This window comes from Sabethes cyaneus, chromosome 1, assembly GCF_943734655.1.
Source record: "Sabethes cyaneus chromosome 1, idSabCyanKW18_F2, whole genome shotgun sequence".
NCBI lineage: Eukaryota > Metazoa > Arthropoda > Insecta > Diptera > Culicidae > Sabethes > Sabethes cyaneus.
Window position 1 is genome coordinate 42,109,201 of NC_071353.1, and position 15,460 is coordinate 42,124,660.

Below are 15,460 nucleotides of genomic sequence, written 5' to 3' on the forward strand. Positions count from 1 at the left end.
GCAAACTAATCTACTTTCAGAGAGCGAAATAAGGCGCTATATCCTTGGCCAATTGCAGCCTGGCTTCTGGTCTAAATGCCATTAGTTCATCCCTGAGGGTCTGGAGTATCACTTAACCTTCATATAGCAAAGATACTCCCAACGACTATAAATATATTATTATCTGTGTATATGGGAAGCGTTTGGTACGGGAGGTCCACGCTTTCTTCCTTCCCCTTGATTTCAAGGAATTAAATGGAATTAGGTATTTTTTCAGGTTCCACTTGATTCCTAGGAATTCTCTTTGCGGTACATGCTGCGCAGTTGGCCTGGCCGTTGACAAGAAAAATTATTGATTCAAGTAATCGTCATTTTCCAGGATGCCTTCAAGAATTGGCTGCGTTAGTGTGAGATTAGATTAGATTAGAAACATGGTCTCGTTAGTAGTTAAAATAACAAAAATTGTAACAAAACTTGTACTAGGCATATCACAATTATATCAAATTATGATATAATTTGATCAAGTTTATTTCAAGATGTGTTACAAAAACCAGCATTCTGCCTTGCTTTATAGCCAAAATGTAAAAAACGGTGTTATAAGTAGCAGAATGAGGTAAAACATTTCCTGCGTCGCAAGTTTTGCTATCGCATTTATAACACACTTTAATAGAAATATCAACTGAAGCTACAATTCTGTAAAATATTTGTTAGAATCAAATGATCGGGTATACAGGGTACGTGACGAATTTTGTGCAGTAAACTTCAAATAGCAATTTCTCATGCTTGCGAAACAATATTCAGATATATCTGGCAGCACTGAATAGCAGGCAGCACAGGGAAACTGTCAGAATAACGCTGACGGATGCGTTGACGCACCATTCTGTTTGGCCCTTTATACTGTTGGGTGTCAGATGTAAACAAACAGTGTTGAGTAAACTGAAAGATGTCGAAACAAGTTAATCAGATCAGAAAAGGTCAGCCGTCGTCGTTTTATTGCGCGCCGGAGAAATCGTAAAGGAGATAGTTCGGTCCGTAAAAGTGTCGGAAAGAACAGTAGATACCTACTATATAAATAAGGCTTGGGAAAATGATAAGCTATCCTGCACACCTACCCGGAAGGCGAAAAAGAGCCGTTCCATTACCGTCGAGCGGAACAGGGACAAAAAACTGGACAGAATGATTAAAATTAATCCAGCGAGATCAATGATGTTCATGGCTCGGGAAATCGGGAATTCGGACTTCTTAATCCGGCGAGTAATGACCAAAAACCTTGGTTATAAGTCGTATGCGCTACGCAGAGGTCAATTTATCATTTTATTAATGCTGCGACCAAATCACGGCGATTGGAGAATGCTAAAAAACTTCTGAGTCCGTTGAAGCATCCTCATCATAATGATTCTGTCATCTTTTTCTCTGATGAAAAATACTTCAATCAGGACCAAAAGGTGAATCGAAAGAATGACAGGTGGCTTGCACCAGGGAATGTAATGCCTCCGAATTTCTTCGAACAACCTGTGAATACCTGAAGTTTCTGAAGAATGTTGTTGTCCCGTGAATGAAGGAGGTTGCTGCTGGCCTTCAATCCATCTTCCAACAAGACGGAGCACCTGCTCATAATGCACACAAAACACGAAAATGGCTTGTTGAAAATGTTCCAAGCTTTGGGAGAAGGATACTTGGCCCCCTAGCAGTCCCGATATCAATTCTTTGGATTATTTTGTGTGGGGCGTCGTCTAGCGGGATACCAATAGGATGCCTCACACCACGCTTAGGTCGCTCGATCCATCCAGGTGACGATATCTATGGATCGAAACATGGTAAAACGTGCATGCCGCAGTTTCCGGAAACGTCTATCAACAGTCATTGAAAAGGTAGGCGATTTTTTTGAATGAAATAATTTACAATTCCCATATGTTACGAAAGAAAATAAACCACAAAACTTTCCTCGCATATATGACTAACTGGTGTTTATTTTTTAAAACATCTCATTTACTGCAAAAATTTGTCACACACACTGTATACAGTGTGATCTATAGATCTCAAGGTTTGTTAAAAATTCCACATTTTTTTAAACGGTCGGGCCCATAGCGAATGAGGGGCTCACTGTTTCGAGGTATTAAAAGTGTAATTCTCATATTTTAACTACTTTCAACGAATTAAGTACAAAAGTTTTAATATATGAAGACCTCGTGTCAGTAGTGGCTCCGTTTCAACTCCGTTAGCAGGGCAAGCTGGCTAACTTGCAAGGGAAGCTGGCCTTTAGAAACTGGAAGTCTGGCTCTTAGCGGAATCCGCTGGCCGGGTACTGATGAACACAAAACATTATTTTGGCAAGTCTTGCTCTACTCTGCCATACGAATTTTCGCCACTCGAGAAAGGGGAGTTGGATTCCTACTGAGCTCATGCGACCCTGATGAAGTGGGAACCGATAAATGAAAGAATAATGGTTGCCTTGTTCAATAATGGTTGCACGAGTTAGAAACCTTGCAGTAATCCTGTCCTTACAGATGCTGCCGACCTGCAATAGAAAGAGAGTTTCTACAGTCAGCTGAACAGTGTGGTTGAGAAAATCCCGAACGGGGACATCCAAATCCTCTTACTTACTTACTTACTTACTTACTTACTTACTTACTTACTTACTTATGTGTCCATGTCCGCCGGTCCGGCAGAATAAAGGGATGAAATCAGAGAACTCCACTGCTGATGGTTACCCGCCATGGCTTTTACCTATCGCCAAGACGCGTCTACAGCTCGGATGTCGTTGGCTAAGCTCCGTCGCCATGAGGCTCAAGGTCTGCCTCTTCTACTACAAATCCTCTGGGGCGACTTTACTGCGAAGATTGGCTCAAACAACGTGGACCTTGAACGAGTCATGGGATGCCATGGCGTAGGAGGAAGAGAGAGAGAGACCTAGCGATAACGAGATGTTTACAGAATTCTGTGGTAATAACAATATGGTCATTCATGGATCGCTCTTCCCCCATAGACCAGCACATGAAGTCACGTGTGTTTCCCGCGATGGCCGAACAGAAAAAACCAAATCGACCACATCTGCATCAGCCGAAAATGGCGAAGGAGCGTTCTTGATGTATGCAACAAACGCAGCGCTGACATTGCCTCACCTTGTTATCGATGCTCGTCGTACGTGCCAAACGCCGGGAGGAGAAAGTTGAGTGCCATTATGACGTCCACCAATTGAAGAATCCTGAGCTGAAAAGCGCCTATGTCGAACAACTTGAATCCCGAGCCTCGGAGTTACCACTTGCTGAAACTGTCGAAGAGCAAAGGACCGGCATCAAGAACGCCTTTATCCCGACCAGTGACAAAACCATCGGCAAAGTGCGCAGCGGGTGTAAGGTGTGGATTTCGGATAAAATTTGGAGGAAGATCAACAAGCCGAGAGAGGCCAAAGCCGGCATTGAGCGAGTGCGGACCGGGTCGGCTAAAATAGCTGCCCGTAAACGATACGCCGAACTGGTGAGGGCTGTTAAACGAGTTTGTAGGCGGGACAAGAGAGGCTGGACTAACTCCCAGCAGAAAAAGCAGAAACCGCCGCCACCGACGGTGATATCCGTTTATCGTACGATATTATTCACTGCCTTAGTGTTGCCAGGATGAATACAAAGATGCTGCTAAAGGGCAAAGCTGTTCAGCTACTGACTGACCGTACAGAACAGCTTAAGCGATGGACTGGGCATTTTAAACAACTCTTCAGAGTTTCAAATGTCAGAGACTAACAAAACCAGTAGCGGTTAACGCCTATAGTTCGTCGCATTAACCACGTCAACTTAGAGGCGCCATCACTGGATGAAATTGTAACAGCAATCAAGATTATTTAGGAAAAAGTTTATTTCCTTTAATTAGAGGTAACAACTGCATTAATTATTGCATTCTTCAAGAGTGTCAAGAGTATGAAATCCAATAGAGCGCCAGGAATAGACTGCATTTCAGCCGAGATGCTCAAAACTGACCCATCTTTATCAGCCCAGATGATGCATAAACTTTTCAGCAATATATGGGAAACCGCAACTTTACCGGTGGGCTGGATGCAGGGCATATTGGCCAAAGTTACTAAAAAAGAGACCTTACTGAAGGAGGTAACTAACGTGGCATCACATTGCTCTGAATTATTCTCGAGGTACTCTGTAAAGTAAAGTAAAGTAAAGAGAGGATCGGCGCTGTTCTCCGACGCCAGCACGCTAAATTCCGTGCTGAACGATCATGCGTAGCCGATATTACAACGCTCCGAATTATATTGGAGAAAATCAACACAAATTCCAGGACTCTCTTCTGCTAGTGTTCGTTGACTTCGAAAAAGCGTTTGACCGACTCAACCACGAAAGCATCTGGAGCGCACTTAGGCGTAGAGGAGTTCCAGATAAGCTAGTCCATCTCATCGAAGCTCAGTACGAGGCGTTCTCGTGCAAGGTGTTGCACAACGGCGCTTTTTCCGACCCTATAACGGTTACTTCTGGTGCAGCACCTGTATTTTATCACCGCTGTTTTTCTCATCATTATGGATGAGATATTAGTTGGAGCGATTGACAGTAGACAGATTGTCTTGGAATCCTCTAACGATGAAGCAGTTAAATGATCTCGACCTAGCCGAGGACATCGTCTTGCTCGCATAACGCCGAAACGGTATGAAGAGCAAGTTCGATGATCTCTCCGAGAACTCCCATGCAGCAGGTTTTATTGTTAATGTACCAAAAATTAAGTCTGGTGAACACGATAAAGAATGGTCAAGTCTTAGAAAGCCGTTTCAGCCCAGCGCTTTGCTTTTTTTCTGCGATAGATCATTCGTGCCTGGTGCCCTGACAACTAGATATCCTATGAGGAACTCCATCGTCGATGTCATCAACGGCCGATAGCAACAGAAATTCGTGAACGCAGGTGGAAGTGGGTCGGACACACCTTGAGGAAAGGAGCAAACGAGATCGCAAAGAAACACTCGACTGGAATCCGCAAGGACAACGTAGAAGAGACAGACCTAGAGGCTCATGGTGACGCAGATTAGCCAACGACATCCGGGCTGTCGACGAGAACCTGTCCTGGCGACAGGTAAAAGCCACGGTGGGTAACCGTCGGTAGTGGAGATCTCTGATTTCAATAGCGATGTTGGATAACATACAAGACAGTCCATTCCCTTACCGCAACCCTCTGCGCGCTTCGAAGGGACACGAGAGTGCCCCCGAAAAAGACACGTAGCACACTCACTCTAGGGTACTTTTGATTCAGTTTAGCCGAAAAACAGTTCTCGTGCATTATCTGCCATAGCAGTTCGCGCTCGATTGTATCGTTTGCTGCCCTGAAATCAACGAAAATATGATGTGTGGGCACGTTATACTTCATTGCAAGACGGAGCAATCCACAAGTTCCCAAAGTTTATACGAGCTTCCATCCTAAGAATGTCATCTTCACCAAAAGGACCAGTAAAAACCTTTCCGAAGCACGCGTGTAACCAGTGAAGCTGTATTTTAGTAACAATTTGATGCATATTATTAGTAATCCATTGGGCGCGCGCAAAGCGCAATAATTTCCATAAACTTCCTGTTAGTGCTAGCATATTGTAAAGTTTAGCTTATGTTAGTACGGCTGCAATTAGATGATAACGGCAAAATTCAGTTAGTTTACTCTCGCTTCTAGTTACAAAATAGCAACTTAGCATTAACCTTCTGATTCGATAACCGTTTTGACTGCATTGGATAAATCATTGCTTGAATATTTAAAAAAATATACACAACCGCCCACTAGACACTACACCAAAACTTTAACTGCTGGGAAACCTTCGGAAATGATTGATATCGCTTATACCTAGAGATAATTAATAGTACGACAAAATAGTACCCGGAAGCAGACTGTGGTTTGGATTTTTTCGAGATGATTGATAGTAGGGTATTGAACAAGTTAAGTAAAAGTATTGAAGCCTTATTACTATCAAATAAAACTACTGTGATGCTAAAAGAATTATGCATAATATGATTGACTGGTTGGTTCACTACTGATATGGGTTTGCCGAAAAGTAAATCTTACCACCACTGTTTTGTATTCTGCTACGATTATTTAGGAAAAAGTTTATTTCCTTTAATTCGAGGTAACAACTACAATAATTATTGCATTCTTCTCCACCTATGAATAAATAGTTGAAGTAATTGGGAATCGAATTTCATTACTATCTCTCATAATTTATCTTTTAACGTTGTTTGCTATAAAAGTCTTTGTAAAGAAATTCATTTTTTGAATCTTCAGCCTAATGCGGAATGTAAGTAGGTATATAAAAGGGAGCTTTTCGCTTGGTCTACATTAACTTTTCGCCGTAAAGCTTCAGGATGGAGGGACGAAATATTGGCTACTATGGCTTCTAGTATGGAATAGCATCTGCAGCTGGGTCTCTTTTCCAACCGATTTCCTTTTACGCTTACGGAACAAGTCAGAACGGTTTTTGTCCCCGCTATTTGAGTTTTTATAGCATTCAAAAAGTATGTAGTAAGATTAAAATGCTAGTTTTGTAAAGGAGTTGCAAAATGTGTGTTTACCTGCATGCTGATTTAGAGGTGGTTTAAACCCTATGTAATTCACAATTGTTTGAAATTAATAGATTGTTCACCGTTGAACACCCGAAGAGTACTGCAACCAATTATACAATCCATTCCCATAAAAACAACTATGTTGTGTTGTAATAGCTTAATCCAGTTTTTTTATGTAAACGCAAAAAATGCTTTACGGGACTACTTTCCGTGTGTAGATTGTAGAATGGATTGTGGTAAAATATAAAGATAATCAACATAAAAATAAACTTCAATAAAACTATCCAAGTATTGCATAAATCATTACACTATTGACTACCGTCGTTGGACGGTGCCGTAGCACCTCCGGCATCCGATGGACCGATCTTCGTGAGAGATCGTTTCGTAAAAAGCCACACGACAAAGATTTGCAGCAAAAACCCAATAACCCCGAACACGAGACTCCTCAAACTGACTGAGCCAAGGAATCCACCATCACTGGAACTGGTTCGGGGTGCCCAGGTTATCTTGTCAAGGTCCAACTGTAGCTTCGATAGTTTCTTCGAGTGTTCCTCCAACTTTTTGTTGATGTCGTCCAGTGAATGTAATACCCTAGAAGGCAGAATATTTCATATTGCATCTACTTTTAGCACCAATAAACATCCTCACCTGGCATTGGAGATGCTGTTGGTATGATCGTTCGAATGACTAGAGTCTGAATTCGGGTCGTTCAGATCCGGCGTGGACGTGTTGGATGAGATTTTGCGAGTCTTCAAGGCCACTCCAGCGGCTACCAGGCGACCTTTCCGCAATGAACTACGTGATTCTGCCTGCAGAATGCTGAGCGGTTCTGTGCTGATAACCGAGGCGGTACGCACCATCGGGGCCTGATGACGTGTTTTCGTTTGGATGCGATAGTTACACTCGTACTGACGTAGATCATTCCGCGGATCCCACGGACGCAAGTCAGCATATTTATAGTGGTACTGGAAATGATTGATATTAATTATCGTGCTTCGAGAAAAAGATTGTTGTTTTAAAATTATGACAAAGCTAATTTTATGTCCAGAATGTAAGGCCATTTCTGCACCCAATAGAGCGTTAATAAATAGGTGCAAATGTCAACACAAAATTCTGTATTTAAGCGAATATTAAACATACGTATAAACTGATAAACACATACCTGCCCTGTGACCAGATCCTGCTGGAACAACAGCGGCACCCACTCAGTGCAGGTGGCCTTTCGCTCTTTGGCCGCGATTCGTTGCGCTTCTTCCAGAGCCGTTTTCTCCTCAGTGGCTCCGACCTGATCGTCTCTGCGGATAGCGGCAGCGACATGTTGCCAAAGCCGTTCCGATTCGTTTGTACCTTGCGATTCCATCGGTACTACAAAGCGGCGCAATCTTTTCGATCGGACTTCCGTTGTAGGATTGAACAACACCGTTTCCTCATTGGTACGGCTATCCTTCATCCGTATCTCGCCATCCCAGTGACCATTTATGGTTGCTAGTGTCTCCTTCCCTAGCTTCAACTTACCGGTGACTAGATTGGTATACTCGTTACCTCCCAAGAAAGGTTTCAACTTGAATTCAAGCTCCGTCTTGTAACCAGTGTTTTCACATTCGATTGATATCTTGCCGCCGAGTTCCATTGATAGGGTTCCCATTAGAATGCCCTTACAATGGGCATAAGGAACAGTCAAAGTGTAGCATTCGCCTCTTGGCAGCAATGTCAACGTTGCAACACCTTCTAGTATTGCCGAAGTACTATTCCCATAGAATTTCGACTTTGCCAAAATGCTGCAACTGATGGAAAACCCATCCTGTCGATTCGTCACATAGAAAACGGAAATAGGTGGATGATGCGAGACCTGCTCAGCTATATAGAATGTCCGACTACCGTTTTCGTGCTGCCAATAGCAGCGAAACGTTTCACCCAAAATAGGATTGTAAGGTTTCTTTAGGCCTTTGGGTTTCTTATAAAACCCCGACAGATACCACTGAACTACAGTTTTCATACGTGTAAATGGATCATCCTCTAGAACAGCCCTGTAAAATAATAAATGAGTCCTGAGCAAAGCAAAACAAGGAGCAAAGCCTAGGTGCTACATTCCGATAAAGAAACTTGACCTTCTGTTTTTATACGACAGACTTTGCAGCCAGCTGTTAGAGTACAGGACAATTGCAGGGCCAGTCTCAACAATCCTATTGACTCTAACAGCCTCTCCCAGCCGAGATTTGAACATACGACAACTGGCTTATTAGGCCAGCGTCATACCTCGAAGCCAACTGGGAGGCTGTGCATGGTCAATTAAAAAAAACTTACTTTGATAGAATATCTGCATGGTAGTAGGAATCCGCAAGTTTATCCAAAAACGAACGAGGCTCCAGGATAAAAGTCGGCAATACTACCTTGCTAAGATCCATACCGGGCCGAACCTGTTTGACCAAGAACCATATCAAACTTTTATGTTCCTCCGGTAGCTCTTCCACTTGTTCTCCCGCCTAAGTATAAAATGAAGTATTCAAATTTTGAAACTTCGGTTATAAATTTTATTCGACTTACAGCGCCGAATTCCTCTTCCGGACAGTGAACGTATGCTGTCTCAGGAAACTCCTCCACTTCCAATCCATCACCTAAATCCGACTCGGAATCGGATTCTCCAGCGGACATGACCAGAGTTCCCTGGTCCGGTTGACTATCGATATCCAAATCTACAAAACAAAATCCTTAATTGGTTTTGAAATCAAACGTGTACAAAAGCATAATAGAACAAAGACAGAAAAACGAAACATCTAACATTGGCTGTCCGAAACACGTATTGTAACTCCACTGCTTGAGGGTAACCTTGCGGGCTCTTTGTTGAACTCAGCGGGACTACTACGGCGTCTAGTTTTTGTTTCACTCCCGACGCAATCGGCAGCCGCTGTCGGGGATAGTCCCACCTGAAGAGAGTTACGTCTCTGGCCGGGAACGGAGTGCTCATCAAACACATCGTCATTGCTGCAAGGTGACAGTGTGTCCCGGTCCGCATCCCTGTGGCGTATGAATTCCGGAGAATCCCGCAGATAGCGCTCCCAATGAGCGACTGCCAGATACAGCTGCTGAAATATTGGCGTTGGCGAGGGACACGGACTACGGGGATATGACTTTTTGAAAGGTTCTACTCGAAGGTTGTTTTTGTCCGGCGGGGAAGGAGGTAAATATTTAAGCAGGTAGTTCAGGTGCTCTTTCAACTTGGGAACTAACAATCGTGAAAGCAATTTAAGGGGTCAACATTTCAGCGGTTAATTTAGCCAACAATCGGGGGGTTAGTGTAAGTAGCAGCGATTTCCAATGCAAACATCAATTTTTAGAAACAACAAGATATTTTTAGTGACAGATTACGAGCAGTGGAAGCAAGAAAGGAACAACGAACGAAAAAAGACGGTCGAATTAGTACTGGATTGAGAATCGAAAAATTATCCTAGCCTTCTCCGGAGCATTTGAGACAACTTACCATGCTCGTCAAAGTGCTTCTCATAGTCCGCCTCGGACCATTGAGTCTCGTGAGTACTGGTGGCGCCCTCGCACACATTAGTATCAATAGCAGGAACTGATCGAACAAGCAACGCTGAACACCTCAGGGATAATTCCAAAGCATCCATCCAGCATTTTCCTGCGGCTTGGCTGGGAGCTCGGAAAATCAGGTAGGATGTGGGAAGCGGTTGCACAACTGCTCCTATAATGTATGAAGAAAAAACTGGTCAAAAAAGTGAACAGCACACTAACCAAAGTCATGAAACCAGGCTCACCCATCGTTTCCTTGTCCGGCCCTCGAGGAGCCCATATCGTTTGATCTAACGGGTGGAACAGTTTGAAACAGAAACCATCCTTTTTGCTTGGCCGTTCGATCACCTGACACGAAGTGAGCAAAACCGTTCCCACCCAGTGACTGCTTTTGGTCTTCGGACTCTTGTAAATGAACAGCAGACCCGGTTTAAGCACGCACCAAAGCTTTGTCCATGACTTGAGGGTGCCCCGTATCTGAAAATATAAAAAAAACCTCAATTATTAACATTTTCAAAATAAAAACATAAAATAGATTAAACAAATCAAACTATTAAAATGCCTAGAATGAACAAGGTTGAACACCTACCTTCAGCCAATCGGCCAGTACTATTACGGCCGGATCCTGTAGCGAGTTGAGCAACTCGGATGCTACTCGTTTCTTTTCACGGCGGTAGTTTTTTCGTTGCGCTTTGTAAGATTCCTTGCGGTTCAGCTTTGCTGCATCGTTGTTAGGTTGCTGGTGGTGGTAATCAGGAAATAGACAATCCGATTAAATTGCATGATAAATGAGGTACATACAGGTTAGATCTTTTTTTTTCAAGCGCACCGCTTGTGTTTCTAATTAACCAGCACGTGTGTGTTTTTATTTAAGCAGCACGTATGCACGTATCGCACTCAGCTGTTTCGCATTCAACATGTAGGTAAAGTTAAGGGAATCAATTAGAAATATCAGTTCTTTTTAATACAACTAGGTGCTTTAATAAACGGTGTTTCAGTAAAAAATAGAAGGCAAAATAATAAAACAGTAATATTTTGTTCACTTCTCATAATGTTTAGTTGAATCACTCAAATAACAAAAACAAAGATTTTTAGATCAAATTTTATTGAAAAGAATTCATGGCCAGGATCAATTTCTTGTTAAAACTCTTCATACCAAATGACAAAAGTTACAGAAAAAAAACTAAATTGAATGCCATGCGGTTATTTTATTTTTATCACATCACTTCTCAGGCACGGATTACAGATGCGCACCCCAAGCGAACTCATTTACCACTTTGGGCATACCGATACCAGCGATACCGATATAGTGATTGACCTTCCAGTCGGTTGGACACAATAAAGTAACAGTCGAATCATAACAATCGAGATGACAGTTTTTGAAGTGTCTGATTTTTTCTCAATCGCAGATGCTGCATTACAGGGATTATAGCTGGCAAGAAGAGCATATTTTCTTTCACAGTGTTTTGATGCTTAGTTCTATCTGTACTGATTTTGTACTGAGGAAAAATCCTCTCTCTTTTTCTACTAAAGCACTAAAGGGTCTACTCGACATGCTATTTAGCATACGGAGCGAGTTGTTTGATCTATGGGGTGTCGAGGAAAGATTTGTTATACTTTTGATTGTATTCAATCTGCGTATAATTCAAAATAAACTGTTGTAAGAGAAAACAGCATTTAGGGTCACTCGAGGCAGAGCAAAAAATTGTAAGGGAACACTGAAAGCACTAAGTCACTACAAGAAGCAGATTGTACTGTGTCTTTACTATAAAGATCAGCAAATAGAAGACTGTGAATAGCAGGAAAAGAGACGGGCCGAAATGACTGCCTTGTGGAACCCTGGACATGACTGGAAACAATCATTATCATCCAAACCAAGCAATAATTGGCAGTCAAAAACCTTGAGAATCTTCTGTACTAACGAGATAAGATAAAATTCAACGTATTCAAATTAAAACGTGTGTTTAAAGAAACAATGTATCCCACGTAAATAATTCAGGCATCTTCCCGATCAAAAAATTTATCTTTTAACTGGGTTTGGACTGCTGCTCGTGACTCATATACACGCAAATCTCGTTTAACGTCCACAATTATCGGTTGTAAAAAGGGTGGACGTTAATTCAAATTTTAGACGTAAAACGAGACGACATTAATTCAAATTCCGTACGTAAAAATATTGACGCAAAAGGAAATTACGTGAAATAAATGGACGTAAAAAGAGATTCTAGTGTACCTCCGCCGCTCTTCGCTTCCAGCTTTTGCTCCGTCAAATATCATCCGCAAGTGCGGGCATGTCCTCAGTGAGTATCGTCAAATCCATAAAAACTACCGGTCTAATAAGGGCTAGGTACTTTGTCAGCATCGTACGGTGGCTATCGTTTGCTACCGGATGGAAGCGTCTTGCAAAGGGCAAAGTAGACTCGATTTTTTGCTTAAATGCGCCGCAAGATCTCCTTATTTGTGTTAACCGCGGCCACCAGCGATCCCATTGGACTGCGACGCATTTACTTTAGCCCAATCCGACTAGCCTCCGCATTCAGTCTAGCGCAGATGGCCTCCGCCGTTGCGAAGTTTCAGCCAAGAAGTTCGCTACCTTCACTGAAAATTGAGTCTCTCGTTTTGATGTTGCTCGCCGGATCATCTTCTCAAGGGTGATGTTGAAAAGCATGCAGATTAAGCTGTCAACTTGTCTCGACTTTTGCCACGCCTGGAAGGGACTCGGTCCTATTGACTATAATTAGTCTTTCTCAGGCAAGATTTGAATATACAACGTACCACGATGTCAACTGGGAGGCGCAATTTCAACATTAATCTTCTTTTATAGGGTATGTTGCTGCTTCGTCGTAATTGCCGTTTCCCGTCCTATCCAACACAAAAAATATTAAAAATATCTGCGATTTTTATGACACACAATGCAAAACTAGTTATTTTAGTTTGTTGCCTCTCATACGCGATCAAACAAAGTGAGCTGAGATCTATTAGATGCTTTTTTTTCATCCAAGAATTCCTAGCACCCAAATTTCCAACGTTTTTTCGTGCGACGAAGAAGAAAATGAGTATAATCAATATATATAGAATGCCAGTGTCGCTGGTGTTTCATGGATATTTTGGTGGCAAACATGTTGCTGGTTCGTGTCTTGGATACGGGAACTACATTGTCAAATTGCCCAATAGAAAATTTTCCTGCCGACGAAATACCCTAAAACGACCAAATCGGGTGATTTATCCTACGTGATTTACGGAAAAGCAGAAGGATTTTTTATTGGGTTGCCTTTTTAGTTTGACAATCAGATTCCCGTTTCGAATCGATCACTCACACATATGCGCATACAGTGTAAATACGTAATTTTCAAATGTGTGATGTTTACCACGAGCACTGCAGCGACACTGGCATTCTATATATATTGATTCTACTAGAAAATGTCGACTAATCGTTTCAATTTCCGCCATTCATAAAATGAAAATAACTTACGCAACGCATTGTTATTATTCTGCAGCCGGGAAAACTTGCATACCCTTCAGAAATTTTGCAGAATAACATTTAGCTTCGTAAACATTATTGTGATTTTTAGTTCGGACGATGAAAAATTTTGATGGACGGATTTTAAAACGGTACGACGAATTTAAGATATAAAGTCAATTGCGTAAGTTCAATCACATGCTTTATTAATCGCTTTTTAGTGAATCCAAAGGGCACGGATCGGAAGGTGAGTGTGTTTGAGTCAAATCAGCAGCAGAGCTTTTGGAGTATTTATTATATCCACATGAGAAATGATGAAAATTAGAGTGGCTTTCCTTACTACGACGGAAATTAGAAATAAACCCTATCTATTTAATTTTTTTTGTCAAGTGAAGAACCCGGAGTATGAACCCCCCCTAAGAAAAATTTCAGGGCGTAGCCCCTGGATTAGGCTGATACGTGGTACTCTTGATGGTTCCAATTCAAATGTCAGGATAGCGGGTGAGACTTCGTACTCGTTTACAACGTTAGAATGTTAGATGGCTCGAAGCAGCAAGGTGACGGACGATCGAATTTGCTGTTCAATATTGCATTGGAAAGTGCTATTCAAAGGTCAGAGAAGTGGTACCATCATCACGAAATCTCATATGCTGCTAGGGTTCGCGGACGACATCGACATCATCGGTGTTAACCGTAGAGCTGTGGAAGAAGTGTACACGCATCTTAAGGAGGAAACTGCGAGGATAGGGCTAATCATAAATCCTGAAGCGGTAGAGAGCGTAGTAGCCCCTTGAGTGTTGGAACTATGGTGGTGATAGATGGAGATACTTTTGAAGTGGTCGACGAATTTGTTTACCTTGGTACGCTAGTGACATGTGACAACGATGTGAGCCGTGAAGTAAAAAGGCGAATAGCGGCTGCCAACAGAACCTTCTACGGATTACGTAGTCAGTTGAGGTCCCGTAGCCTACAACTCCGTACAAAACTCGATAAGACGCTAATTCGCCCAGTGGTACTCTACGGCGACGAAGCGTGGACGTAGAAAAAGAGCGACCGACGAGCTCTTGGCGTTTTTGAGCGTAAGATCCTACGATCAGTTCTTGGCGGCGTATTAGACAAAGGAGTTTGGCGCAGGCGCATGTATCATAAAATATACCAAGTATAGAAAGATGCGGATATTGTGAAGCGATTAAAACACATCAGGCTAAAATGGGCTGGCCATGTAGCAAGGATGCCGGATAAGAGACCAGCGAAAATAATATTTAGCAGAGAACCCGACAAAGGCCGACGACTTCGAAGCAGACCCCGCACCCGTTGGATAAGCGCTGTTGACGAGGATGCTAGCGCAGCGGGTATTAGAGGCGACTAGAGAGCGGCAACCCAAGACCGAGAAATGTGGAGACGGCTCCTGAATTCGGCATGGGTCCGATAAACGGATTGTCGCCGAAAAAGTAAAGTAGAGTAAGTAAGGCTAGGCTTTAAATCACAATAGTCGAAAAGAATTAAAGCCTTCGATTTCAGTCACCTCTTTATCCCCTTTTGCTTGGAAATGAAAGAAAAAGAAAACTTATCCAATTTAGGGTAAGGAACGAGTTAAGCAGTGTCACGTATTTTAATCAGTTGAAAATAAATGGGCCAAACTCGCAATTTTCCATAAGAACTCTAGAGAATGAAAGATACGACGAATACCGTTTGCCGAACGGTGCGGTGAGTGTATGCCCCGATAAACAATTTGGACAGATTGCATTTTACGCATCTACGGACCAAAAATATCAAATCTATTAATGCAGATGCCGATTAGTAGTTCGCGGATAGGAACGCGAACTTACTGAATAGGGGGAAAAATTTGAGGGATTTTTTTATGGAGGCGTATAAAAATTCAGATTTCAGGACTGCTTAAAAAAGCACCTTGAGGGTGAAAATATGTTCGGTCTGATCAAAATTAGTTCCATCGCTCCAACTTAAA

The 15,460-nt window shown here is 42.4% G+C and overlaps 1 protein-coding gene across 11 annotated transcripts in view; it reads right to left on the reverse strand.

Annotated features, from left to right (window-relative positions):
- Nucleotides 1-5,435: 5,435 nt before the first annotated feature.
- Nucleotides 5,436-15,460, reverse strand: part of LOC128733018 (oxysterol-binding protein-related protein 8) — a 58,257-nt gene continuing 48,232 nt past the window's right edge. For all 11 annotated transcript variants that reach the window (XM_053826547.1, XM_053826548.1, XM_053826554.1 and 8 more), the window contains 8 exons: nucleotides 10,624-10,773; nucleotides 10,280-10,511; nucleotides 9,985-10,206; nucleotides 9,051-9,199; nucleotides 8,811-8,989; nucleotides 7,669-8,533; nucleotides 7,155-7,471; nucleotides 5,436-7,097 (listed from right to left, as the gene is read on the reverse strand). In XM_053826547.1, the coding sequence (XP_053682522.1) occupies nucleotides 6,815-7,097; nucleotides 7,155-7,471; nucleotides 7,669-8,533; nucleotides 8,811-8,989; nucleotides 9,051-9,199; nucleotides 9,985-10,206; nucleotides 10,280-10,511; nucleotides 10,624-10,773 (2,397 nt within the window). In that variant the 3' untranslated portion in view covers nucleotides 5,436-6,814. The remainder of the gene's footprint in view (nucleotides 7,098-7,154; nucleotides 7,472-7,668; nucleotides 8,534-8,810; nucleotides 8,990-9,050; nucleotides 9,200-9,984; nucleotides 10,207-10,279; nucleotides 10,512-10,623; nucleotides 10,774-15,460) is intronic.